We start from the raw sequence: 27,583 nt of genomic DNA, 5'->3' as shown, positions 1-27,583 counted from the left end.
TTTCCGCAGGGCCTGTAAGACAGAGTTGTTCCGCCTGGCCTTTGGCTTGGAATCAACTTGATCCCCTTCCCCTCTTTTCTTTCTCCTTTCTCCTTCTGTAATGGAACTCCTAATTGGGGACTTCCCTGGCTTTTTTTCTGGCCCACGTAGGACCAGTCTGGATAGTTGGCCTTGGTGAAGATTTGACGTTTTCATCCCCAAAAAGTTTCTACTGAAATGAGGCTGCATTTTAATGTTATATTATAATCTTGTTTTTAAATTGTATTGTGTTAGCCGCCCTGAGCCCGGTCTCAGCTGGGGAGGGTGGGGTATAAATAAAATTTATTATTATTATTAAAAACCTCGAATGGAGATGACCCTGCAGGGTCATTGCTAGGGATCTTGGGGTCTGAGCTGAGAACCTCATGGGCCAAATCCGGATTGTGTGGTCAGGCCTCTCTTCAGAAATAAAAGGGCAACAGGGGTTGGGAATATCACCTCCTGTTACTGGCAGGCTGTATGAAGCCTCTGGAGTGGCCAAGCGTCGGGCCTCAGCAGGGGTCTGTTTTTGGTTTTTGGCTGCTGAAGCAAAGGGAAATGGTCCAGGCAGGCAAGGCAAAGGCTAGAGCATGCAGATTGGGTGTGGAGCCCAGGCCAAGCAGAGTTCAAAATAAGGCAAGCAAGGTGAGGCAAGGAACCAGGAGTTTGCTGCTGCTGCTGTTGCTACTAATAGCCATGAGTTGCTCCAACTAAGGGACCACCTGTAGTATCAGGACTCTATAGGGTTGGACCGCTGTTTTCCATGTATGATAACCAGCGCACATAATACAGCTAAAATCTATTGCTTCGTCTGGAGCACAGCTCCACTATTACGCTACATTTAAGACCATTAATGCGGCTCGTCTTACCTGGGTGGTTTGTCTTTATGTGTGATTTTATAAGTCGGTCTTCGGTAAAAGATTTCTCACACACAGGGCAGGAATAACTCTTTTTGTCCTTTGAAGGGGGGAAAAGAGAGAGAGAGAGAGGAAAGTGTCTGTTATCAGTTCGCTGAGCTGATTGCTAAACTCATTACTCGTTGAGTAATATATGGCTCCCAACAAGGTGATAACTGGAAGCCTCGGATGCCAATTTCAGCTGGCGTTATGAAGAGCAAGAGCAGTTATCATGATGAGGTACACCAAAGGAAATACAGAAAATTAGGCTTTGTTACAAAATAGTTTATCTCGGAATGATTTACAGCTTTTGACTTGAAGCGTGCATGCATGTATGTCTCTGTAAACATGATCTACCTCTCCAGCTCACGTACAAGCTGCATATGTGATTCAGTCTATGTAGGCAGGAAAAATGAGGTGGAATCAGCATGGTAGAATGGACCCAATTTGCTTGTTCGGTTTATAACCTGCCCACGTACAGGTTCCTGAGCTGACTTTCTGACTGTGGTTTTGATTGCTTCTCCACTTAAAAGTAAAAACCATTCTCTGCACGTACACCCTTGTGCAAATTAACTGAAACAAAGCATATTTTCTATCTTACTCGTAATCCTGTACTCAAAACAAACACGAAAAGTCAGTTGATCATTATGGTGTCAGAAGCCTGCAGCCAACAGAAGGAATGATGCGCTCACCACAATATACTGAGGTTCTATGAAAGAGAGTTATTCCAGAGCTGGAAAAGAGATATTCTGACAGTACTGGGATATTGCAGCAGGACCTAGCCCCCTGTCACACATCGAAAGTGGTGAAGAAATTCATGACAGAGCAGAAAATGCAGGTACTTGATTGGTCAGGGAATTCCCCGGATGTAAATTCCATTGAGAATTTGTGGGCTATATGTATGCAAACGTCACCTCCGTGCTGTAGACTGTATGACTATGGAGAAGCTCATTCAGGCACTGATTCAAGTGTGGTCCAGGGATCCGAAAATCAACAGTGACTGTTCGACACTAGTAGACTCCATGCCAAACCGTGTTCAAATGCTGCTTAAAAATAGCGGAGGACATATCCATTACTAATGTATGTATATGTGAGTTTTGTACATGTATATGTGAGTTTTGTACAATAATCTACATTGTTTGTTTCAATTACCGTAATTTGCACAAGGGTGTAGAAACCTTGTCCAACAGGGTGGAAAAGGTAAAGGGACCCCTGACCATTAGGTCCAGTCGTGGCTGACTCTGGGGTTACGGCGCTCATCTTGCTTTATTGGCCGAGGGAGCCGGCGTACAGCTTCCAGGTCATGTGGCCAGCATGACTAAGCTGCTTCTGGAGATAGAGATTTAAGACCTAGATAAAAATATTCAAAGTTAGGGACAAAATATTGGAAAAGTGTACATTATGGATGGAAATAAGGTGATAATTTGCTGGCTAAGGCTTTATAAATTTGGAAAGTAGGAGTGAGAGACGTGAGGAAGTTCAAAGATGAAAAGAAGGAATATTGTTTGTTCTATGTTATGCTGTTTTTTCTTTCTTTCTTCCTATTGTATTAAAAAAAAATCCTTAATAAAAATTTTATTAAAAAAAATAAAATAAATAAGCTGCTTCTGGCGAACCAGAGCAGCGCACGGAAACGCCGTTTACCTTCCTGCCGGAGCATTACCTATTTATCTACTTGACATGCTTTCGAATTGCTAGGTTAGCAGAAGCAGGGACCGGGCAACGGGAGCTCACCCCGTTGTGGGGATTCGAACCGCTGACCTTCTGATCAGCAAGTCCTAGGCTCTGTGGTTTAACCCACAGCGCCACCCGCATCCCTTCCAACAGGGTGAGAACAAGGCTAAAACATTTCTTCCAGGTGCACTACTAGAGCAATGCAATGGCAGACCAGTGATTCATAAGACCACTGCCATCCATGACTTGATCGTGGGTGGAGGAATTGACCTGAAAGCTGGGCTTGTTCTTGCTGCTGCTTGTCCACCAGCGACGCAGGTTGTGTGGGTGCAGTGATTCGTAAAAAGTCCTTGGTTTTCACCAGGTGTTCTACTGGGGAGACACAGTTCTCTGAGTGCGTGTTCCGGAAGGTGGGCAATAGGGGCAGTGCAAGATTCCTTTCGGTGTACCTACCGCACCAAGCATTCCCTGCCCAAGCTGCTTCAGGCCATGCCAGATGTTCTCCTGGAGACACCTAGTTTGGTGGTCCTGGGTGATTTTAACATGCATGCCAGCACGATGTTATGAGGGGCTGCTCAGGACTCATTGAAAGAATGCCCCCCATGGGGCTGTCCCTGAATAAATCTGGCCCTACAGACAGCCATGGGCATGCCTTAGATCTGGGGTTTACCTTAGTGATCTGACACCAAGTTCGAGTGGAACAAAAGAAATGCCACAGTCAGATCACTTCCTGGTACAACTAGACTTCTCTGCGATCCTTCCCCTCCGCAGGGAGGTGGGACCGATTTGAGTGGTCCACCCCCAACACTTAATGGAGCCAAATGGCTTCCAGAGAGTGGTAGGGGATGCATTAGCCATGTTGATGGCCTCTCAGCCTATTCCCCGGTGGTCTGCTGTAATGCAGAGCTAACCAGGACTATTGACTGTCTGACTCCTAAGTTCCGTCTACGATTGCATGGAGCTCGGCAGCCCCGATTACGGCTTTTCTTCCCAAGCCTGTCCTTGGAAGCTTTTAACAGGCAGGTAAAAAATAATAATAGCCCTATTTACTCTGGCTTTGTGTGCTGTTACTTAGAAGCTCAAACTTCAGCTGGAACTTTGCATGCGCCCTGGGACTATGTGTCTGTCCTGGCACTGCTCTGAGCAGATAACGCGGTGCCTTTGCAAAGCAAAAGAGAAAGCAGCCTTGGTTTAAGCAGGATGTTCTTGCATAGCTGTAGCCATGCACAGGCCTGAATGGTGGCAAGGACAGTTGAATCAGCTCCCGGAACCTTTGCCATTTCTAAAGGAAGTGCCTAGCCTTATTCGGACAGCAAGCATTTCCCACTGGTAATTAGTTAAAAGTCTTAATTTGCATTTTTGGGGAAAGTGCCACTGTTTTGAGATGGGGGCTTGAGGGTCCCAGCCCTGAGGTTTTTGTGCCCCTGATGTCCAGGTGTGAACAGAGAAGATCTGTTGACAGTCCTTAAAGATGGATTGCATGCCACCTTCGGCCTGCGTGCTGGGCATTCCTCAACGCAACAGTGCTGCTGTTGACACCACTTAATCTAGCAGACCCTTGGATTCTTGCCTTGTCTAAGGCACTGATGTTGTGAGTCTCTCGGAAGTGGGTAAGTCACAGAGGGCTGACAGCTCCCTCACAATGGGCCTGTTACACTGAAATGGCTTTCTTCGGGAAATTTTTACTAAGGAATTGAGTTCTGGGCCATTTCATTCCAATGTCATCTGAGAGAGCAAAAGGAAGCTAATGGCAATGGCTCCCAAGTCCCAAGACTATTCTTTCTATTTGTGTGTGTGAGAGAGAGACCATATATGCACAACAGGGCCTGGATGGTTCAGGAACCGGAAAATAAAATACACAGAAGATGAAGTATATTATAATTCCAGAGCTAATAATTCCGAAGCCAAGCTGATGAGTTTGAGACTCTAACTCAATTCTGAGCATATGGAGTTAGCTCAGCGAGGGCCCTTGGGAACCCTAACAGGCTGGAAGAGTCGTGCTGCTGCACTTCTGCAAATGCCAAAATCTGCTTCCTGGAAAAGCAAAATGCCAAGCGAGGCACAGAGACAAAAACGTGCGGGCCTCGCACAGGATGCAAGTTGTGTCCACAAAGGGAATGCTACCATCATTTAAACTTCATTGCCTGTCAAAGAAAGGGTTCATGGCTGAGCTTGTAACATGGGTGAGCGAAAAAAAATCTGGACTGGCTGCCGATCATTGTCAAAGTGTCTCTGTATTTGTAGTTCTTTCTACAACGCACAGCTGGTGTTTTGCACACAAACCCTTGTCTCTGTAAAGCAGGATTACATACACAGCGAGTAATGCCCCCTATTGGGTTTTTGCAGCAGCGTGGATTGGGAATGGTTCGGTGGTAGGCGGTGTTAAGATCACCCCATCATGGAATAAGTCCCTAGTGAGGTTCGGATTGACAGGGATAGTTCATCCCTCATTTGCTTCTAAACCAAGGCGTTCCATGCCTCCATCAGAAGAATAGCTTCCTTCCCCAAAGGAAGAAGGAAAGCAAGAACAATACACCAGGCAGCCTTGTCCTATTGAGGTACAGGAATTCTATAAGCAGTGGTCTGTGCTGTAAAGCAAAACAAAAGCTCAATTCACACATCTGTTTGAATGGCTGCTTGTGGCACAGCTCCACATGGGTGGTGGTTATAATTCTATGTTAAAATATTTCAAATGCTATGTCATCATCTGATGCCCTTCTTTGTGTGCCTCCTCAAGAGGTCTGGAGGGCGGCAACACGAGAACTGGCCTTTTATTTATTTTTTAGCTGTTCCAACAAACATGGTGTCCTTCTGGAGCAGCTCTCTGGTTTGAGAGTTGGGTGCACAATTTTACGGTAATTTCCTTCCTATCTGCAGGGCTGTTTCCTGCACTGGAGAGCATCTCCTTGCCTCTGTGGCTGCATGCTCAACCAAAAGGCATCCAGATTTTTTAAAAAAGAAATAATATTTAAATGCTACCATTTTCACAGTTCAATCTCCCCCCCCCCCCCAAAATGACTATTTTGCTTAGATGTGCTCATGTGCTGTTTTTCTCAACGGCAGCATCCTTAGACTATACCTGTCTCAACCTCACGCAGGGAATTCCCAGCCAAAACTTAGCAGCAGCAGTATCAGTCATTTGGTGGGTTTTTTTGCAGAATATTCCCACCGCTGCCTGGAGAACATGTTGCTACGCTAATCCTACAGAGTTAACCCTGTCACTCTTCCAGCCGGCCCTTATGAATTTCTTGGTCTGAGATTCTGCCTTCCAGAGCCCGCCCAGGTCATAAGCAGGGAATCCCAAAGAAAGCCTCCAACACGGAAGAGGGGCCTCTCAGAGTGACCTTGTCATACTTGGTGACAGAACCTCTTCTCAAGGACTCAGGTGGGGTCCCTTTCCAATAACTCCCTGTCACATTCTTGGCACTTGCTTTTTCCCTCGGCAAGGAAGAGAGCGGTATATGGCCTGCTTTACAGAATTTCACCTTTCGGAAATGTTTTTCAAGACTTTCTGAAGGGCGTGAACAAAAGCAACATACTTTTAGACTACCACAGCTGCTGGCAATTGATAGCAGAGTGTTGCCAACGAAAATAACTTGGCAAACTTTATTACTTCCTTTAGGGCACAGGTGGCAGAGGGACTGAGAAACAACGACAAGCCCAAATCACACAAAAGGTGGCTTCGGATAGTTGTCTATAATGGTACAAGGCGTTATACAACTTTACGCCGAGATACACCCCTATAGTAGGGATGCGGGTGGCGCTGTGGGTTAAACCACAGAGCCTAGGACTTGCCGATCAGAAGGTTGGCGGTTCGAATCCCCGCGACGGGGTGAGCTCCCGTTGCTCGGTCCCTGCTCCTGCCAACCTAGCAGTTTGAAAGCACGTCAAAGTGCAAGTAGATAAATAGGTACCGCTCCGGCGGGAAGGTAAACAGCATTTCTGTGTGCTGCTCTGGTTCACCAGAAGCGGCTTAGTCATGCTGGCCACATGACCAAGAAGCTCCCTTGGCCAATAAAGCAAGATGAGTGCCGCAACCCCAGAGTCGGTCACAACTGGACCTAACGGCCAGGGGTCCCTTTACCTTTACCTTTTACACCCCTATAGTACTCCAGTGGCAGAGTAGCCATCAGCTGCAATTGTGCATCAGCAAATATGCTCACCTGGTGAATTTGCATTAATTCGGAACCAGCTTTAAAAAGCAAACTCTTCATTCTTGTCCAACACATTTAGGGTTGTTTTTTTTTGGGGGGGGGTAATAACACAGGATCTATCCCTGCACAGAAAATCACAACTTTGCAGGAAATGTTAGATGTCAGGTTCACAAAGCAGGAACCTCAGTTCCTTGAAAGGCTAGTTCTTTGACACGTGACTTTTCTATTTGCGGGAAATGTTTTCTCCTCTCTAGAAAGGAACACCCCCATAATATGAGCCTCTGCTTGCTTTACAGAACTGAAACAGTTGGTTGATCGCCTTGGTCAGGGCAGGCGCTTCCATTAGGCAAACTCAGGTGGTGGAAGAAACTGGAACCTCCCGCTTTCTGGCCTTTCTGGCAAGAACTTCCTTTTAAAAGCAGTTCATTGAAAGTTTAAAGTTTCAACTAAACTCAAAAATAACGGTGAGTTGGTGGTGCATGCATGCCCCTGGATGTCAGGGACTGGCTAGTGTAGAATCAAGGGCTTCCACACCTCCTGCCTCCACCTCTTCTGCTCCATTGTCTCCCAGTACCAGAAGAGGGGTGAAATGGGAGGAGCAGAAGGTGACACACAGGCAGAGTCCTCGCCTGCTTGTGTGCAGCTCGGTTAGGGGAGAAACAGAAGTCGAGGTCCGTAGCAGGACTTCCCTGCTGCGCCAACTGCCTCATCAGGTGCACACCTAGGAGTAGCTGGGAGAAGTAGGACTGGTGGAACTGGCTTTCCATAACTTGCAATCGTGCTTTTGACAGTAGTTAATTCCTCAATCTGCCGATTCCTCGCCTGACAGGGCCATGACATTGAGCCACTTTTCCTGGAATACCTTGTTCTGAGGAAGGATCCCATTCTTCAAAACGCCACAGGTGGATGAGGAAAGCTTGCTAGCGCAAAAGCAAGCATAGGGAGGGTGTGTATGAGGACCCACCTGCCTCGGGTGGTTCCCTGCCTTGTGCTGACCCCGACATCGGTGTCCCAAATGTACAGCTTATTGGTACATTTGAGAACATACTTGTCTACTTAGAATGGGAGATGAAACCTTTGAACACACAAAAATACACTTCTGTTTGGTGTCAGAGCACAATGGCCAGGAATGAACAACGGTGAGAGCTATTTATTCACTTTGGCAGGGATCCAAGCTGCTATTGAAGCCTCCAGAGGTGTCAAACATTCCATTAAAACTCTGTTTTCCTCTCTTGCACTCCCAGTACCATCTCCCCGCTCATTGCCACAATTATTTCCCCACTGGCTCGAAATATTGTTCCCTTTGTTACTTACAAGTGTGAAACGGAGAAGCCTGCTAATGTCAAGCTGCTGGAAACTAATCTGAGTGCTGGAAACGTTTGTTCAAGGCTTTCTATACATTTCTGCCAACACATTTCACCTTGCGCTGCACACAATGTGTTACCTCACCCTTGGGATGTGTCGCAAAGTGGCAATTAATTAGGCCCACTTTTGACTGCATTTCCCTCCTTGCACGATGAAAGGGACAGAAAGTCAATAAGAGCTCTTGTAATGTGGAAGCAAACAAGAGTTTTATTATGTGTTTTATATATACATATATTGTAATTTTATGTCGTGAACCTCCCTGAGATCTATGGGTATAGCGTGGCATACAAATTTTAATAATAGTTTTGTGGCCTTTTGTGCTTTTTCTGCTTCTCAAAACACTTCCATGTGCAACATTACAAGATGGGCCCTTTCATGAGCCAAGCGGAGACAACTGTCTCAGGCAGCAGGTTTGGGGGACAGTGAACTGTCAGGCAACACCCCCACCTCCTCCCAGCCCCCTCTTATTGTCCCCAGTTGCTCACCCTACTTCATAAGGATTTCTGCCTTCTCCTGCCTTGCTCTAGGAAAGGGCCAAGAAGTCCTTCCTCAGAGGGAGGCATTCTGGGCAAGGTGGCTTGGAGAACATTTGCATCAACCCTTCTGGAAATGCTCTTTCAACTTAGAACTTTTAAAAAGTTTATAGAGCCTCTATAGATGTTGCAGCAAAGCCATAGTTGTAACAGAGGTCCTCTCTCTCATCATCATCTTCATCATCATCATCATCATTTATTATTTATACCCAGCCCATCTGGCTGGGTTTCCCCAACCACTCTGGGTGGCTTCCAACAAAATATTAAAATACAATAGTCCTTCAGATATTAAAAGCTTCCCTAAACAGGGCTGCCTTCAGATGTCTCCTAAAAGTCTGATAGTTGTTTTTTTCCTTTGACATCTGGTGGGTGTTTCACAGGGCGGGTGCCACCACCGAGAAGGCCCTCTGCCTGGTTCCCTGTAACTTGGCTTCTCGCAGTGAGGGAACTGCCAGAAGACCCTCTGCGCTGGACCTCAGTGTCTGGGCAGAACGATGGGGGTGGAGACACTCCTTCAGGTATACTGGGCTGAGGCCATTTAGGGCTTTAAAGGTCAACACCAACACTCTGAATTGTGCTCGGAAACGTACTGGGAGCCAGTGTAGGTCTTTCAAGACCAATGTTATATGGTCTCGGTGGCCGCTCCCAGTCACCAGTCTAGCTGCCGCATTCTGGATTAGTTGTAGTTTCTGGGAACCGATTTTAAAACATAGCCCACTTAAGCTTCAGGCTGAAAAGTGCTTTCAGGTCCTCTTTCCATGCAAGCAGCCATTTTCTACCTTCCTCCCCCCATTGCAATTTCAAAGCAAAGGAATGGACCATCAGAAGCTAACTTTGGAGCTAAACACATGCTATCAGGAGAATGGCAGAGAGCATGTATTGCTGAGCTGTAATACTCCAGACTGCAAGCAGAGCAACATCATGCTTGAACGCCCTCTCACATTTAAAACAAACAAAGGCACCACCTAGAGCACACCACACTGGCATGTCAGGGAGAACATTTTCCCTGGCATGCCAGTCATCTTTGGGCACAGAGCTTTTAAGTAGGGTGGATGAGCCAAACACTAATTCCTTGCCTCGACCTGCAGACTGAATGGTACAGTCCAAGAATCACTGTGACAAGATTCTCTTGGCTGTCTTTTTCATCCCTCTGTCAGTCAAAAAAAAGGCATTACTGTGGACTTACAACTCACACTCGTCCAACTTGCGCTATTTCAACTTCAGGCGGTTGATATCGCACAAATTAAACATGCAGAGGGAGAGCTTGAAAGCTCTTTTGGCACCGGGTTTTCCCTGAAGCGGAAAGAGTTTTTAAGGCATTGTTTCTCAAACTGGGATCAAGCTCTCATCATCCCTAGCTAGCAGAACCAGTGGTCAGGGATGATGGGAGTTGTAGTCCAACAGTAGCTGGGGACCCAAGTTTGAGAAATCTCTCTGCCTTGCTTACCAGGCTCTGGCGAGATCTTGGAGGAACTCGGGCAGCCCTTCAAAATCTCGTGAGAGCCTCCCAGAGCCCCATAAGGCGGGCGGAGTTAAGACTTGTTCAGTATATTGGCTCCGAAAGTTAAGATCGCTCAAGTGGGGGCGGTTTCAAGGGGATGGATTGACTATACATGTTTCTGCATACACTCACCATCCCTGGAATATAACCCCGGCACAATATGAGAGTCTGTCAAAGCTTGTATCATTTCCCCCATTCCAATTCCTAGCCTTATACTGCAGTAGATAGTGACCCCAGGGAGAATTTCTGTTACCTGACACCTGGGGTCTTGGTGTGCAGCTGGACTATGATTTCCCACCCAGAGAGATAGAGTACAAACGATTTACCTTCAAAAGAGAAAAAACCCTAGGGTGCCTTTAAAAAGCATCTCTGGACCAGGGCCTATAAATCTACACATTTCAAGGGAAAGCAACACGCTCCTTATGAAAGTGGATGCACAGCTTGATGGTTCATGCCACCCAAAAGCAGGTGGGTTGGCAGGAAATCACAGGCAATGCTTCCTTCCTCCTTATCAACTTCATTGGACTGGCCTTGTTGTGCGGATGCCTGGTTATTGTCTTCCAAAGCAACTACTCTATTCCAACTTAAAAATGGAAAGCATAATCTGGTGGTCAACAAAAGAGGTTTAAAGACTCTCTCAAGGCAAATCTTTAAAAAATGTAGTATAAACACCAACAACTGGGAAAACACTGGCCTGCGAGTGCTCCAGTTAGTTGGAGAGAAGAAGAAGAAGAAGAAGAAGAAGAAGAAGAAGAAGAAGAAGAAGAAGAAGAAGAGTTTGGATTTGATATCCCGCCTTTCACTCCCCTTCAGGAGTCTCAAAGCGGCTAGCATTCTCCTTTCCCTTCCTCCCCCACAACAAACACTCTGTGAGGTGAGTGGGGCTGAGAGACTTCAGAGAAGTGTGACTGGCCCAAGGTCACCCAGCAGCTGCAAGTGGAGGAGCGGGGAAGCGAACCCGGTTCGCCAGATTACGAGTCTACCGCTCTTAACCACTACACCACACTGGCTCTCACCACAGCCTTTATTAAAGGTGTTCTGGGCTTTGAAGACGCTTGAACTCAGGACGAAAGGGAAAAAACGTGCTAAGAGGAAGGCACGCTTGGCTAATCCACACCATGATCAACTCCCACCTGGAAACCAATGTCCCCACTGTGGAAGGACGTGTGGATCCAGAATTGGCCTCCACGGTCACTTACAGACTCATTGTTAAAGCTGTGTTTATGGAAGACAATCTTACTAGGCTACGAGTGATTGAAGAAGAGGAAGAGGAAGAGGAGGAGCAGGAGGCGAGGGAGACATGCAACGCTTCCTTCCTCCTTACAGGGTGGGGGGGTGGGCACCCGCTGACACAATGGCTAGGAACAACTTGCCTAGAAGAGTAGCTGTGCTTAGCCTAATGTGGTGACAATGACAAAGGAGTCCTTTAACAATCTGATGGAATTATAAGCATTTGTAGTCAAGGGTCTACTACTTTAACAGCTACATCTAATGCACTTGTCACAAAAAAACTCACACCATAAAAATGTGTCCTCATTTAAGAAAAGGGTGGGGGAACCTGTGGCCTTAAAGACAAAGCCTGTTACCATATCTCCTTGCTGTCACGAGATACTAGATTTGGCAGCGCCAAAATGATGTGTGACGGACCCTGCCATAAACACAACTGTTGCTTTTTCAGCAGGGCCTAAGGGTAGGCAGAAGAGAAACCTGGTGTGAAAAAGGCAGCAACCTCCATTCCTAGTAACAGATGTTTAGTGGCTGCCTTCTCTCCCTCCTCTCCCTCGGGGCAGTTGCAGAAATTTTCCCTGCTATTTTCAGTCAATGTGCTAGATTATTAAATCGCGTACAAGCTGTGGGTAACTTTCTGATGCACACGAACGCTCATGGGGGGCCTAGCAGCTTGTGCGAAATCAAATGTTGCAAATAGAGGTCAAGAAAAATGACCTTAAAAACAACCACAGGTTTTCTCTGAAAAACAAATTTAAAGGGAAATTTTTCCTCTTGCTCAAGTGAAATGATACTAATGAGACGGTGTGTATTTATAGACGGATCCCTTCCTTTGGCTTTGAGTCCCTCGCTGCCTTCTGAAAACCCATCCTGCGGCTTCTGAAACCACAGCAGTTAGTCAGAGTAGGAGGTGAACTATTCTGTTCTTCACCTATTTTTCCCCCCTAATAAGAAATTCTAACTGTTGGAGATATTGGCCCACAGCCCACCTCCTGTCAGCATAAAAGAGATCTGAAAACATGAGGTGTATCACGTTTAACTCGTGCTTTTAAGAAAAATGCACAAACACAGCCTGGAAGCAAAGAAGAAAGAATGTTGAGAAAATTTCCCCTTGCTCTTCTGAAATTGTAATTCCCAAAGCTGCTCAGAAGGTGGAATCATGAGAGCCCTAGTTGATGAGGCTTAAATGTTGACTTTCTAATCTCCTGTATTCCAAGGCCTTGAGTTTCAGCTCATCAAACATAAAGCCTGCAGTTAAAGCAGAATAAAAAACCCCAAACTGGGTTCACCCCAGCTCCAAAATATAAGTTTGACTCTCAAAAGGGAGGGATCTGAAAGTGAAAAGGCAGTGTGCCATGGTGTGCAGTGATGACAATGCTTCTAGCTGATATTAAGGTCTCTAAGGCTCTGCATAAAAGGTAAAGGGTAAAGGGACCCCTGACCATTTGGTCCAGTCGTGACCGACTCTGGGGTTGCGGTGCTCACCTCGCTTTATTGGCCGAGGGAGCCGGTGTACAGCTTCCGGGTCATGTGGCCAGCATGACTAAGCCACTTCTGGCGAACCAGAGCAGTGCACGGAAACGCCATTTACCTTCCCGCCGGAGCGGTACCTATTTATCTACTTGCACTTCGTGCTTTCGAACTGCTAGGTTGGCAGGAGCAGGGACCGAGCAACGGGAGCTCACCCCGTCGCGGGGATTCGAACCACTGACCTTCTGATTGGCAAGTCCTAGGCTGTGTGGTTTAACCAACAGCGCCACCCGCGTCCCTGAGGTACCACTGTACTTCAAGCCAATGCAAACATGTTTCCCTTACATAATTGCTCAGAGTACATAAATACCTTGGTGGGGAATTGGTGATGTAAGGGTTGCACATGCATAACAGTGCCCATACAATGCCACGTTCTAAGGACATTCTTTACCTCTTTAGCATGCAACAACCCTGTCAAAATTCAGACTTTCTCGTGTCTAAAATGGGGCTTTGCATAGACAGTGCAAACCACAGAGAAACACATGCTTTGTTTCACAAACAAGGAAGTACAGTAATAAGCAGGAAAGAGCTAGGCAGCCGAGAAACATCAGAAATGTACCTGTGTTCTGAAAAAAGAAAAAACATACAGTGGGAAACAATGGGGTCATTTTCATGGATTGAAACTCTCTCCCTGTACAGAAACTCTCTCCCTTTAAAAAAACAAAACAAAAACAGCACTGCCCAAGATTCAGACTTACCAACTCTGTGTGCACTTTCAGATGGGCCTGGAGTTTGTATTTATCTGGGGTGGAATAATCGCAGTCTTCTGTGGGACATTTCAGCAAAATGTTACTGTGCTTCTGGATGACGTGTCGTTTAAGGCAGTTTTTGGTGATGGATGAGTAGCTGCACTGAGAGCAGTAGTAGAGGTGCTCTCGCGTGTGAGTGCGGACGTGCATGTCGTAATGCACCTGGTACCAAAACAACTTGCCTGGGAAGAACAATTCAAAGCATGAAAGAGAGTAAATTAGATGCATTCAAGAGTGTTCCATTCAAGCCTTGCGTAATGAACAAAACGCTAGATGAAGTTAGGAGAAGCAGAGGCTCAAATCCCGACTCCATCTTGAGTAGGAGTGATGGTTTTTAGAACAGAGAAGGGTGGATATCATATGCGAACAGCTGCAAAATCCTAAGGCTTTGAAACAGGGTGTGCCATGAAGTTAATTCGTGAATCTAATGGCTGAAGAAGTGCCCATGTCACGGGGAAAAGTATGCACCATCATTTTTGCCTCTACTTAGCTCGGATCAAGTAAAATAGTAGTTTATGCTTATGATAAACGACTTAGAAGCTAGTTAGGAACTTGAGCCCACGATGAAACCAGAACCCGGACCTAGTGCAACTTTCTGTTGCTAAAGTGATGGCCGTCAACTTGTGATGGCTTTAAAAGAGCATTGGACAAAATTCATGGGTGATAAGTCTTTTGATGGCAGCTAGCCAAGATGGCTATGTTCTAGCTCCACTGTAGGAGGCAATATGCTTCTGAGTACCAGCTGCTGGCAACTGCAAGTTCTTGTGCTCAGGTCCTGTTTGAAGGATTTACAGAGGCATCTCGTTGGCCACTGTGAGAACAGGATGCTGGACCAGATGGGCCTTTGGCCTGATCCGGAAGGGCTCTGTATTCGATTATCAGCCAGGCATGTCCTTTTGTACTGCCCCTGGTATCAGGCAATTCGACCTAAGTTTATTAATCAGTTGGTTGCTTGTAGGGACTGGAATTCAGACAAAGACAAGGTAGCCTTCCTTATGTTTACCCAGGATGGGGATGGGCTAGAGATAGTAGCTAGGTTTTTGCAACATGCAATAAGAATTTGTGAATGCTGTACAACACTAAATTAAGTGTTAGATGCAGGGCTTGGTGGTTTTTTTTTAATGAGTGTTGTTTTTTGTATTGAACACTACTGGAATCTTGTACATATGCCAATAAAGGTTTCAGAATCTGTATTAAATTACATAAAGACACTGTGTTAAGCTGTGTCTCTTATAGTTTACTCCACAGGTAGAGAATTTCTCTTTTCATACATGCTGGCATAGCCCCTTCCTACTTGCCAATGTCACTTGTCCAGGGATTGTGAGTGAAACATCAAGCTGGGATGTAGCCTATGCATGGCCACCAAGCTCTAGCCCAGGGGTCAGCAAACTAAGGTCCATGGGCTGGAAGCAGCCTGCAGAGGTCGTTTGACTGGCCCACAAGTCGCTGCCAAACTGCGCTGCCCACTCGTGTGCTGTGCTAAACCGGTGCAGCGCGGGGACTCACTTCCGCGGCACTGGAAATCACGTCTGCACACGTGCAGACGCCAAAAATTACAGGCGCGCACGCTCATCTCCGTGAGACCGATCCGGCACAGGCAAGATAAACCTTGCCGACCCCTGCTCTAGCCAAATAAAAGACCCGGTAACATCAGACACATGTCTTGTACAACCGAATAGCAACAGGCCAAAGCAGGGCATGTTATAAGACCTGAATCCTATAATAAAGATAATAAAGGAGTAGGGAAGCTTTTTCAATGCATTCTCTCTTTCCTCCCCTTGCTTCCAGGATCTAGCCTCCATCTCCTTGACTTGGTAGGGGCCTGAATCTAACACAAGCGGGGGGGAAAGTGATTGATACAGCTGGACTTCCTGTATTGGACCTGCGTAAACAATACTCTTTCATGCCCACGATTTCACCTTTTAATAAAAATGCTAAAATTCCCTTTGATCCAGTTAATGTAGGCAGAACGCTGCCCGTGACACACATTTAATTGTTATTTCCTAAAAGAGAGCAACCTCAACGGGGCACAGTTAACGTGTGATCCTTTGCCAATTGCTTCCCTGATGAAAAATCCTTCCGAAAGGTATTTCACTAATTGAATTGCTCTTAATGGATGCAGTCCCTATGAAACGCAATTTTCAGAAAGCATTTGAATCAGGAGACTTTATTAGCAGAACTGGCGACCCTAGAGTACTGCCTAAGGAAGCGCACAAGAGGAGACTGAAATTTGCTGCAGTGACTGTGGGAGGGGACGTTGGAACAGGGTCTGGCTGCCTCAGGAACGAAGGCAAGAGCGAGTGTGCAAAAGCTGCACAGTGGGCTTGTCACAAGATGTGGAAGAGTTGAGGACAAACTGCAGCCTGCAGCTGCGGAAATTGGGAAAAGGGGTGGAAGAGAAGACCCTCTGTCAGATAAGGTGGAGTATGTAGATATGTGGGTCGCGGGTGGCGCTGTGGGTTAAACCACAGAGCCTAGGACTTGCCGATCAGAAGGTCAGTGGTTGGAATCCCCGCGACAGGGTGAGCTCCCCTTTGCTCTGTCCCAGCTCCTGCCAACCTAGCAGTTCGAAAGCATGTCAAAGTGCAAGTAGATAAATAGGTAGTGCTCCGGCGGTAAGGTAAACGGCATTTCTGTGCGCTGCTCTGGTTCGCCAGAAGCGGCTTAGTCATGCTGGCCACATGACCTGGAAACTGTACGCCGGCTCCCTCGGCCAATAAAGCGAGATGAGCGCCGCAACCCCAGAGTCGGTGGCAACTGGACCTAATGGTCAGGGTTCCCTTTACCTTTATGTAGATATGTACGAACAGGCAAATGATGACAAGAAGCACAGGGTGGGAGGGATAATAACAATGACCCAGCTTAGTGGAAGAACACGTGCTGAGAATGTGTGAAGTCTCAACATAGTAAGGTCAGGTCAAAGACTCATCTAGTCCAGCACTTTGTTTTCACAGAGCCTTACCAGATGTCCATGGGAATCCCACACATAGGATCTGAGCATAACACACTCTTGAGGCTTACTACGGTCCAGGAACGTGAACCTGACCCCACAAGATTGTGGGAAGGGGGTTATTTGGCTTGCCTTGCTTATGTTCTTGCTTTCATTGTGTACTTTGCAGTTCTATTTGGTTGTTTTCCTGCTGTGGACTGTCCTGAGATCTTCAGATGAAGAGCTGTATATAAATTTAATACACAGTAAGACTCACCGAGGGCTCAACTTTCTAAGCAGCTTTCTAAACTGTTCGCCACAAGAAGACACCCAAGATGTCATATCAAAACGCACAAGTATCAGGGCGTTCTTTGCCTGATAAGTTACCGCTAGTCTAAGCTGGAAAGGCCACTGGACTGGCATAGGGCAAATAAATACGAGAGAGGTCCTGAGATCCACTGCTCCTCTGTTGGGCTCAGTGAATCCTCCCAAACTCAGATAGTTTTACTGGCTCTTAATCTTGCTCTGCCCCTTTCCACCATGACTGGTTCTTGCCCATTGCACTGCATATATCCCTTTCTGTAAAATGATTGTCCATGCTGCAATCTCCTTTCACGTGTGCAGTTTATAGCCCTGCCTCATCCTTCCTGCTCTGACCTGTTCCAGCTCCTCTTTTCTAGCTTGTCAAACCTCTTTTTAGCTTCACTGCTCTCACTAGTTCTGCTGCCTGCCTCTTACTCCTGGCACATAGCTCCTCTCGCTGGAAGAGAACAGTCTGCCCCATTTTCAGACCGCACACAACTATTGCTCTATTAACACAGAAGCGAACTTGGTTTTTGTTTTGTTTTTCTCGGCAGGAAGTAAAAAAACAACAACCCCAACAAAGCTTTCCACAAAACTACATAAGCCAGGAAGTACATAAGCCTGGATTCCCTTGTATATTTTATTCCCCCACCCCCCAGACTCTGCATACTCCTCACCACAGTATTCGCACTCCCAGTCTCCATAGACTTTCCTGATCTTCTCGCACAAGGCGGTGTTCATCTGCCGTTTTTGCAAACTATCCAAAATCTGCATAAAGGCCGCAGCTCCGGTCCGATTCTCTGAAGGCAATGTGCAAGAATCTGAATTCTCGCTGATGGCGGTGTTGGATTCTGGGTGGGACATTGGCGTGGGGGAGTCTGCCTTTTCAGCAGCTGACGTGTCAGCTTCCTGAGCGCCTAGACAGAGGGTCTGGCCCTTTTCTTCAGGGACAGGAGCACACTGCAGAACTTGCTCGTTCTGGTTTATACTGGGGCTCCCATCTCCAGAAATCTGCATTACTTCGTCTTTCAAATTTAATGAACGGTCAGGAGACAAATCCTTTCCAGGGAGGGTCTTCGCTTCATCCAAAGCCGAAGGAGCACTTTTCTGTAGAAGGTCATCGGAAGCGCTAATTGAGCGCGCATCTGGCGAGGCTAATTCTGCCGCAGGCTGGCACTGTGAATCTGTTCCGCTTGCAACTGGAGAGCTATCAGGTTCTACAGGAGGAGCAGGGAAAGTTTCCAAACTGCCACCAGGGTCCTCATCCTGGCTTCCCTCCACCGCATTTGACTCGCCCGACTTCTTCGGTATACACAGCTCCTTCGAGTTTAAAAGCGAGAGCTCAGCCGCGGTCTGCGACAACTCCTCCCCAAGGGCTTCTTGCTGAATGTCCCCTCCTGGTTCCAGAAGGCAAAAGCTCTGGTTGATGGAGCTGTTAAAAACGGCAGCCTCCTGCAAGTCCCGATGCGCTTCCTTGATGTGCGAGCGGAGCCTGATGGAGCTGACAAACTTCTTCGAACACTCGCTGCAGACGTAGACGAACGGGTGCTTTCGGACGTGAAGCTCGAGCGCTTGGTACTTGGTGGCCCCGTGGCCGCACAGCTCGCAGGCGAAGGGCCTCTCGTCCCCGTGGACCACCATGTGCCTGTCGCGGTCCAGCTCGTTCTTGAACTTGCGCTCGCAGATGTGGCAGTCGTACAGCAGCTGCCTCTTCCCTTCGCGGGTCATCAGCCGGAGCTCGTCAAAGACGTCCTTCACTTTCTTGTCTTGCAAGTCGTGCGCTTCCTTGATATGCTTGATCAGGTTCTTGACGTCCGAGTACTTCTTCTTGCAGAAGCGGCAGTGCTGCTTGATCTTCTTGTGGACCCTCTCCACGTGCACCTTGAGGTGGCCTTTGCTCAGGCAGGTGAACGGGCAGTAGTCGCAGCCGAACTTCTCCCCCGTGTGCTTCCGCAGGTGGACGTTCAGGTTGGCCTTGATGGCGCTGGCGTAGCTGCAGAACGAGCACTTGTAAGGCTTCTCGTTGGTGTGGATCCTCAGGTGGGCCTGGAGGGAGTGCTTGAACTTGAACACCTTGTTGCAGTATTCGCAGGTGAAGATCTTCAGCTGGGTTGCGCCCAACCTAAAGAGAAACGGGATTGAGACACAAATCGCTTACGCCGCTAAGGTAGGCATGCAAACGTCGGCCAACTTTCAAGACCAGGTTGGTTGGGGCTGAGTGGGTGACTGTTTCTCCTATCTCTGCCCTTCTATGCTTCCTGTTGGTCAGAAAGGGGAGGAGACAACTATTCTCCCAGTTTTACTTGATCCCCCACCCTGGTACTTTGCCAATTCCAAGAAATAAGTTGGTAGAAATGCTTTTTGCTCCTGTTCAGTAACTAGCTAGCCAACAAGAGGGCTGCCAGCCACTTTCAGGTTGAGCTCAACGTTTATTTCTTTTCTAACTTGGGGGTATTAAACAAACTCTTGACAACCCTAGAATCTGTATCTTAAAAGTGCGTCCTCAGTTCTAGACAGCCCCATGTCACCAGTGGAGAGGAGGGGGCACATTTCTCAACAAATCTCTCTGCCAGATTAGATTGTGGGAATTTATTGTATTTTATTAATCAATTTTTATTCAATGTTTTCAGCATGAAATGCAAGAAAAACCAAACTAATCTAAGGAAGAGAGATAAGAAAAAATACCAGAAAGAGGAGAAAAAAGGGGGGAAAGAGCAAAAATACAATAAATATCAAGCACTCTATTGTAATTATATCTTAGAATATGGGGATTTAGAAGGACCTGACATGGAAGAGATACTCATAGACCAGAAGTGGGGAATATCCAGCTCTAATTTGACTCACCAGGTCTCTCCATTTGGCCAATGAGGCTGTTCTGACCAAGCCATGCCCACCTGTCTTGTCAAGTGTGAGGCAGGTAAAGACACAGCTGGAGTGACAAGAGGTCTGCCGATCAGTGGCACCTGCGAAGTCTCATGCACAGAACCAGCAGCTGGCTGTCAGGACCTGCACAGCGCTGTCCCTTTGCCTGCAGTTTGATTTCAAAGTGCATGGGCAAAAATGGCTCGTTTGATGTCATCATGACATCAGGTGATTGACAGGTTGGTGGCCCAGCCCAACTGGCAGACTTGGGTATGTGGGTGTAGGGAAGATAGGGATCTGGTCTACCAGATGGATCTAGGTTCTCATAACTGACATAGACAACACAGAAACCTGAGGAAGGGGCTGAACCTGGGGATGCTTTTGCCCCACTGATTGGCTCCCCATTCTGATTGGCCAGAAGTCCCGTATGAACCTTCCTGAGTCAGGTGGATCTGGCCCAAGCACCCTGCAACTGACTTGCGCCCTGTACTCCCCCTCTGGCCTCATGCTCCCTCCCTCCCTCCCATTTCTTCCTTGTTCCCTACCTGTTGGGCTACATCATCAGATACTGTCCTCATACAATCTTAAGTCATGCTAATCACCTGAAAAACTATGCCTCATGGACCCCGTGACCAATACGAGGCAAGCTGCAAATTCCACTGGATGCATTTATTAAAAAAGCATACTTACACTGTGTAATGAAATCGATAATATTTATGTGTTAATTAAATTTCTATACCCTCCAGGATCATCTTTCTGGAAGCCTGGCTTCAGCTGGTTGGTTCCCTTCGGTCGCTTTAAGGTTATGCAGTGTTTCTGCAAGGAGTGAAACAGAACTTGTTTTGAAAATGGAAGTTACCTGCTTGATTTCATCGGTTGCTCGTAAGGGGTTTGCTGAATGGCATATTCCTGGTAGCCCCTTCGCTGAGAGGAGTCTGGCGGTGCTGTCTCTGGGTTTGCTGGCTGTTCTGTTTCAGGAGCAGCAGCAGCCTCGACTGGAACTATTATTGTAGCTCCTACAAGCAAAATAAACACACACAATTCAGTTTAAAAAAAAGATCACCTGCACACTGAGATTTTAAGTGTGAGTGCGTCCGCTCGCATGTGCGCATTCACAATAGAATAAGGCAGGCTTCCCCAGTTTAGTGCCCTCCAGATGTTCTGGGTCACAACTCCAGATATTTGGGCCTCAACTCCTAACCGCCCCAGTCAGTATGACTGATGGTCAGGATTGATGGGAGTTGTAGTCCAGCGACACCCAGAGGGCACTGGGTTAGGGAAGACTAGGATAAATACTAAGAACATACACCAAACAGAAATACTGCCTGTTGAATATTATGTATAATCACCTGGTCTATGTTCAAAAGCAGGAAAATATTAGCAAGGAATTATTGTGCTCATATTTGTCCTTAAAACTGCTGCAGCAGCTGGGAAAAGCAAAATGCTTCTTTATTCCTTTCTTCCTCCTGCCAAGGTTTCGCCTCAGATAAGAGCAGAGTCCCTAACTCTGCATTTCCCTACTCTTGTGATGTCTGCAGCGTGGGTTTTATGGCTCCCTCTGTATAAATGCAGCATTTGGGCATCGTGACCAGTACGGTCCCAGCTTGGCGCATAATAAAAAGGTAAAGGTACCCCTGCCCGTACGGGCCAGTCTTGCCAGACTCTAGGGTTGTGCACACATCTCACTCTATAGGCCGGGAGCCAGTGCTGTCCGCAGACACTTCCGGGTCACGTGGCCAGCGTGACAAGCTGCATCTGGCGAGCCAGCGCAGCACACAGAACGCCGTTTACCTTCCCGCTAGTAAGCGGTCCCTATATATCTACTTGCACCCGGAGGTGCTTTCGAACTGCTAGGTTGGCAGGTGCTGGGACCGAACGGCGGGAGCACACCCCGCCACAGGGATTCGAACCGCCGACCATGCGATCGGCAAGTCCTAGGCGCTGAGGTTTTACCCACAGCGCCACCCGCGTCCCTTTGGCGCATAATAGTTGTACAGTATTTCCAGGGGTGCTGTGGATCCATCAGTAATTTTTACACTGTTTTTCATGCTTTCTACTTGTGAGTTTTTTCTGCTTCGCTCCATGACTGAGCACACGTTGGATGTTGCAGCCACTCTGCTGGAGTAGCAGCAAACTATCCCTGGTCCAGCATAATAGGAATACTGGATTGCTCTGTTTCTGCGTCTGACCTCTTCCGACTAGAAAATTGCAATCAGTCAGATCTGATGAAAAGAATTTGGCCCAAGTCTCATGCCAAAAAGGTGAAGAATGCCTCTCAACCTGATACTGCGTGTCACTGAAAAACGAGCAGATTGAGCAGCTAATATAAAAGTTATGCAAGCATTTCAGGACACCCTTCTCAATACCCCAGAAAAGAGAGACTACTAATGATCTGTCTTTCCTCCCACTGTTCTTCCAGGAGGATCGAAAGCTTACATGGCATCTTCTATCAGGATTTTATTACAGAACATCTGAAGAAGAAAGGGGCAATTGTGAAGTGTATTCAGCTCAGATGAAAGGTTGACACCGAGTGTTAAGGCACAACAAAATCCCTGCAGCTTAAATAATGTGAACCTGCATTTCAGATGATCTACTGTAGTCAAAGCAGGCAGGGGAAATGCATGAGTTTATCTTATATATGCCAGCTGCAAACCTTATGAAATAAATCTCTCTTTTTCTGTCTGGTGAAACTCTCTGGGGAAATTTTGCATTATTTAAGTAATGTCTTTATGGGTTTGTGGAAAGAAAAAGGTTACAGTGCCCTAAACATCTCCATAGATCAGACATTTTCAACCTTTTTTGGGTCCCCAGCTCCCTTGACCAACTACTTTCTTTCTGCAACCCCCCTGTGGGGCTCAGGAGCCCAGTTATGTCACCCCTTGCCTGCAGAGTCAGCAGCCCCTCACCCCATTTAAACACCCTCCCTTGTGGAGGGTTCCTCTCTTCTCCCCTCTGCTTGGGAGTTTTCTGGGCAGCCGCTGCTGTTCTCTGAGCTTTCCATTCCCTGTGCTCGAAAATGTACTGGGAGCCAATGCAGATCTCTCAGGACAGATCTCTTTGGGAGGCAGAGGTGCAAGAGGGCATCAGAGGAAGGGAGGGAAGGAAAGAGGGACAGAGGTCAGTGTTGCCCACAGCACCCCTGACCATCATTCAAGGCACCCCAGGGTGCCACAGCACACTGGTTGAAAACCACTGCTATAGATGCATCAGAGAAATCAATGTGGGTGAGAGAGAAAGAAAGAGAGAGGCAATGATCTGTGCATGGCAAAAATCTCCAGCTTCCACTGTTCTGGAACATCTAACATCAGAACAACAGCTTGAAATCCACCGCTGCACAAAACAAGGGGAGGGAAGAACTTGTTTATCTACATCTCAAAAGCCTAATGTTGTCTTGCATTGCAGGAGAAAAGAGCAGGTGATGTGCTGGCCTTTCTCCCTTTCTTCCCAAAAGAAGTAGAAGACTCAGAGTTTAAGACTGTGCTTGATTCAGGATTGAAATGAGATGTCAGCTTGTAAAATCTTTGCAGACTGCTGAGTTCTGCTGCTACACATGGTTAACAAAAAGTATGTGTGCACTTTTGCAAGCAGACACATTGTGAAAAACCCACACACAGCTCTGGAGCTCCTTAGAGAAATGGCAGCATGCAATAATAGTACATATCCTTAAGCAAAAAAAGAAAGAAACTGTAAATATTTATGTAACCTAATACCTTAAGGCAAGGGGCCAAAGGAAATGGTCAAATTTGCACCACTGTTTAGGAAACATATAAAGTATCAACAGGAAACTTGATTGAAATCAATAATTTTAAACCAGTTTTTCCCCCTTGCTGATTGAAATCATGATGTGAATCACCTACTCTGCCATGTCTTCAATATTTGTCCCCCTCTGCAATCTTGATAACCAAAAGAAAAATAAAATGAAATGAAATTAGAGATTCTCATGATTCTGAACTGCAATTGCAGCAATGCAGATGCCTACAATTTAAGAGCTACATTTGGGGGGGGTGAATCTTTATGATGAGATAAAGAGAATGATGAGGTCTGCTTCAGATTGCAAATGTTTGGAGCTGTTCATTTTATTTTAATGGCTTCCTGAAGTAAAAGTTTCTAGGAGTGAACAGTTAACAGTTACCTGGAATTGCTTCGTGGGCTGTCAGAACTACACTTATAATAGGATTCTTAGCTCCCGAGAGCTGGTCTGTGTCCTTCGCTGAAAGGCTCTTCTCGGTTCTCTGAAGCCGTTGCCTCTTTGGCGTTCTTTCTCGCTCATCTTCCCTCCTGTCAAGGTCAACGTCAGAATCATTACCTAAAGAGCAAACATCGGAAAGAAGGTAAAAGAAGGAACACGTGGATTCTCATCTTGCGCGGCAAAGTTTCACCCTCAGCAGCTTCCCTGGGTGCTCCACTCTGTTCTTGTAAAAGGAACCAGCCTGCAAAATGTTTGCTACTGTCCCTCGTGCACTTTGACATGGGGCTAAGGGGAGATCTAAAATGCGAAAATCAGGAAGCAGGAGGGGAACAATTTTGCGACCTCAGAAAGCTTTGCAGTCGAAGCCTGAGATGCAGGAGAGTGGGGGGCCTACAGTGCAAGAACTGAATGGGCACAGTGAGGTTGCTTGCAAAGGTGGGAAATGGCATTTGAAACGGGGTAAACACAGGTAACACTATGGGGAGGAAGTAGAACTTCACTACTGTTCGAGAGTGTGAACGATACCGTGAGCAGAGACGAGGGTACTGGGTACAGTATATGATGGCCAGATGATAGGGTTGCCATAATAAAAATGACGAAGAATTGATGCTTTTGAATTATGGTGCCGGAGCAGACTCTTGAGAGTCCCATGGACTGCAAGAAGATCAAATCTATCCATTCTGAAGGAAATCAGCCCTGAGTGCTCACTGGAAGGACAGATCCTAAAGCTGAGGCTCCAATACTTTGGCCACCTCAGGAGAAGAGAAGACTCCCTGGAAAAGACCCTGATGTTGGGAAAGATGGAGGGCACAAGAAGAAGGGGACGACAGAGGACGAGATGGTTGGATAGTGTTCTCGAAGCTACAAACATGAGTCTGACCAAACTGCCGGAGGCAGTGGAAGACAGGAGTGCCTGGAGTGCTCTGGTCCATGGGGTCATGAAGAGTCGGACATGACTAAACAACTAAACAACAGCAACAACAAAAAAGACGTTTTTGGCCAAAGTTCTTGAGCAACCCTACCAGATGACAGCTGCAGGGGAAGGAGCCCCACAAAAGCCCTGTTAGTGGGTTCATTGCCCAGCTCCTCACAATCTGGACTTTTTGCTTTCTCCTCCTCTGCCTTCCATCTATATTTACAAGCTGTTTGGGGGTGAACGGCAAGCCCATTCAACTTAGAATGACTAAAACAAATGTGGGGTGTTTGTGTTTTTTTGAGAATTTCCCCCCTTCCCCCTCGCAACAGCCTGATTGAGATGAATAGTCTTTACTCTGGCTCTGCATTCCTAAGGAACATTAAGCAATCAGTTTGAACAGCTGGCACTTTGATTTGGCAAACTAATAAACTGACCTTCTGTATCCAGATCTATGCGATTTAAATCCCAGTGTGGCATGCACAAGTAATTTAATGCTATGCTGCATCTGAATTTAGACTCCCATTTACGGGATGTTCACGTCTCTACTGTTGAGGAAGGCGGCTGTCAATGACATATGAATCAGTATGTTCAACAGCATTTCGAGCTAGACTGTTCAAGCCATCAATATTTTCTGTTCAGCGTCCCTAATTGGCTCCTCCGCCGTGTGTCGTGCATTCGTAATTGGAGGGGGCTCCCTGGTGAATCTGCAGTACATGTTTTGGTCCTTTAATTGGCACACTTTGAACTTGCTCTTCATTGGAGCGTTTGGGGTTTCTTTTTGTTTAAAATCTCTACTACCAGTCCCCTGCAGGACAGTTGCCATTTTGTATATATTTTTGTAACATTTGAATCAGGTGTGCAATGATGACCGAAGCGGCTTGGTGTTACATGGGCCATTTGATCTAATTCCTGGCCAAGTGGGCATAATAAACTGGGCACCCAGGACACCGCTGTTGGTTTTAAGCTTCACCCTGGTCAGACAACCAACCATTTTTCAGGTCCTGGAACCAGATAATATGGGTTGCCTTAGATAGGCATCTACAAAGGAGTTCTCTTTCGCCTCCTGAGCTGGAGAGTACCCTGTTCTGTTGGAATCTGAAGCCCTTTCAGAGAAACTGGCAATGATAACCAGAGCCTCTTCTGGGTCAGGTCAGGGTGGGGTGAGGCAATGGAAAGCCAAAGCTCTTGACAGTTCCCAGTGGGCCTTTCTAGCCGGGTTTGGGAAGATACTGTCTCACCAAAGGCTTAGACGCATCTGAAGCCTTTAAAAGGTTGGTAGGCAGAATGTTAACAACATAATACAATCAAACCAACACCTCACAGCTTGGAAAATGCCCCATGGGCGTTGTGCAAAAGATCCAGTGCATGGATAGCCAATGGGTTGGCCTCCAGATGTTGATGGATTACAACTCCCATCAGCCAGCATGGCCAGCAGTCAGAGATGATGGGGGTTGTAGTCCAACATTTGGAGACCAACCCATTGGCTATCCCAAGCTAGGCTGTATTTTACATCAGTATCAAAAAACAGGCATTGGGAAGTGGCAAGAATTAATTTCCTGCATGACATGGACTGGTTTATTTTTCTCATCACCTGCAGACAGAAAAGTTGTTTTCTTCTATAAAAGCAGAAACCAATTTCAGCTGGAAAAACCTTGAGTAGTCTATGTAAGAAACTGTTATCAAGCTCACATTTTATGGTTTTAATGAGCTTGTGGGGTCAAGGCAGCGAGTTTCAGTAATGTACATAAAGGTCACATTTAAAAGCATTTACTAATCCCAATTATGCTAGAATAGTATAATAGTACTGCTGAAAATAACATGTGGAGGAGACAAGGGACACATGTCACAAATGAGGAACCAGACGGCTTCCTTAAGCAATAAAATAAAACAAAACAGAAAACAAAGAACATTACCCCCCCCCAAAAAAAGCTCCTTTCAAGTCCTGCCAGCTTTATTTAGATCCCACAGCATCAGTTACTACCCAATGCTACCTATAAATTAATCTCTGGGGAAAGCAACATAGGCAACCATCTTTAGTGGAAAATTTCCATATATACTCAAAATTATCTTGCAAGTACTAAGTCAACATGGGTGCTTAACTAAAAATGAAAACAGCCCACAAATGTAAGAAGTTACCTATATAAATGGTGTGACGTGCCTACTTTGAACCAAAATTCACCAGGTGCATTTTGCATGTGGCTATCGGTGGGTGGCGCTGTGGGTAAAACCTCAGCGCCTAGGACTTGCCGATCGCATGGTCGGCGGTTCGAATCCCTGCAGCGGGGTGAGTTCCCGTTGCTTAGTCCCTGCTCCTGCCCACCTAGCAGTTCGAAAGCACCCTTAAGTGCAAGTAGATAAATAGGTACCACTTTATAGTGGGAAGGTAACGGCGTTTTCGTGCGCTGTGCTGGTGCTGGCTCACTAGAGCAGCGTCGTCACGCTGGCCACGTGACCCGGAAGTGTCTGCGGACAGCGCTGGCTCCCGGCCTCTAGAGTGAGATGAGCGCACAACCCTAGAGTCTGGCAAGACTGGCCCATAGGGGCAGGGGTACCTTTACCTTTACCTATCGGCCTCTTGCAACAAACTGAAGATGTCTGGGTGCCAGGATGGTGCCTGGCTGGAGGCACATGCCTAAGGATCCTTGGATCTTGACAGTTTTCACACACCAATACCCCATCCTGTAGAATTCTATCAGTTATAATTTTATCTGCACAATCCAAATGAATTTCAGGGACC

General features: G+C 46.8%; 1 protein-coding gene across 4 annotated transcripts in view; it reads right to left on the bottom strand.

Annotated features, from left to right (window-relative positions):
• The window catches only part of ZFAT (zinc finger and AT-hook domain containing), a 77,454-nt gene that overhangs the window by 36,534 nt on the left and 13,337 nt on the right, over positions 1-27,583 (bottom strand). For all 4 annotated transcript variants that reach the window (XR_014566774.1, XR_014566775.1, XM_083749009.1 and 1 more), the window contains exons 4-8: positions 23,874-24,047; positions 20,601-20,757; positions 17,557-19,001; positions 13,597-13,829; positions 888-975 (exon numbers count right to left, since the gene is read on the bottom strand). Coding sequence is in view for 2 of the 4 variants with exons in the window: in XM_083749009.1 (XP_083605135.1) it covers positions 888-975; positions 13,597-13,829; positions 17,557-19,001; positions 20,601-20,757; positions 23,874-24,047 (2,097 nt within the window). In the remaining 2 variants the exon portion in view is untranslated. The remainder of the gene's footprint in view (positions 1-887; positions 976-13,596; positions 13,830-17,556; positions 19,002-20,600; positions 20,758-23,873; positions 24,048-27,583) is intronic.

This window comes from Podarcis gaigeae (genome assembly GCF_964106915.1).
Source record: "Podarcis gaigeae genome assembly, chromosome: 7".
NCBI classification, from domain to species: domain Eukaryota; kingdom Metazoa; phylum Chordata; class Lepidosauria; order Squamata; family Lacertidae; genus Podarcis; species Podarcis gaigeae.
Note: the sequence above shows the minus strand (reverse complement) of the source record. Positions and strands in the feature narration are given on the sequence as shown.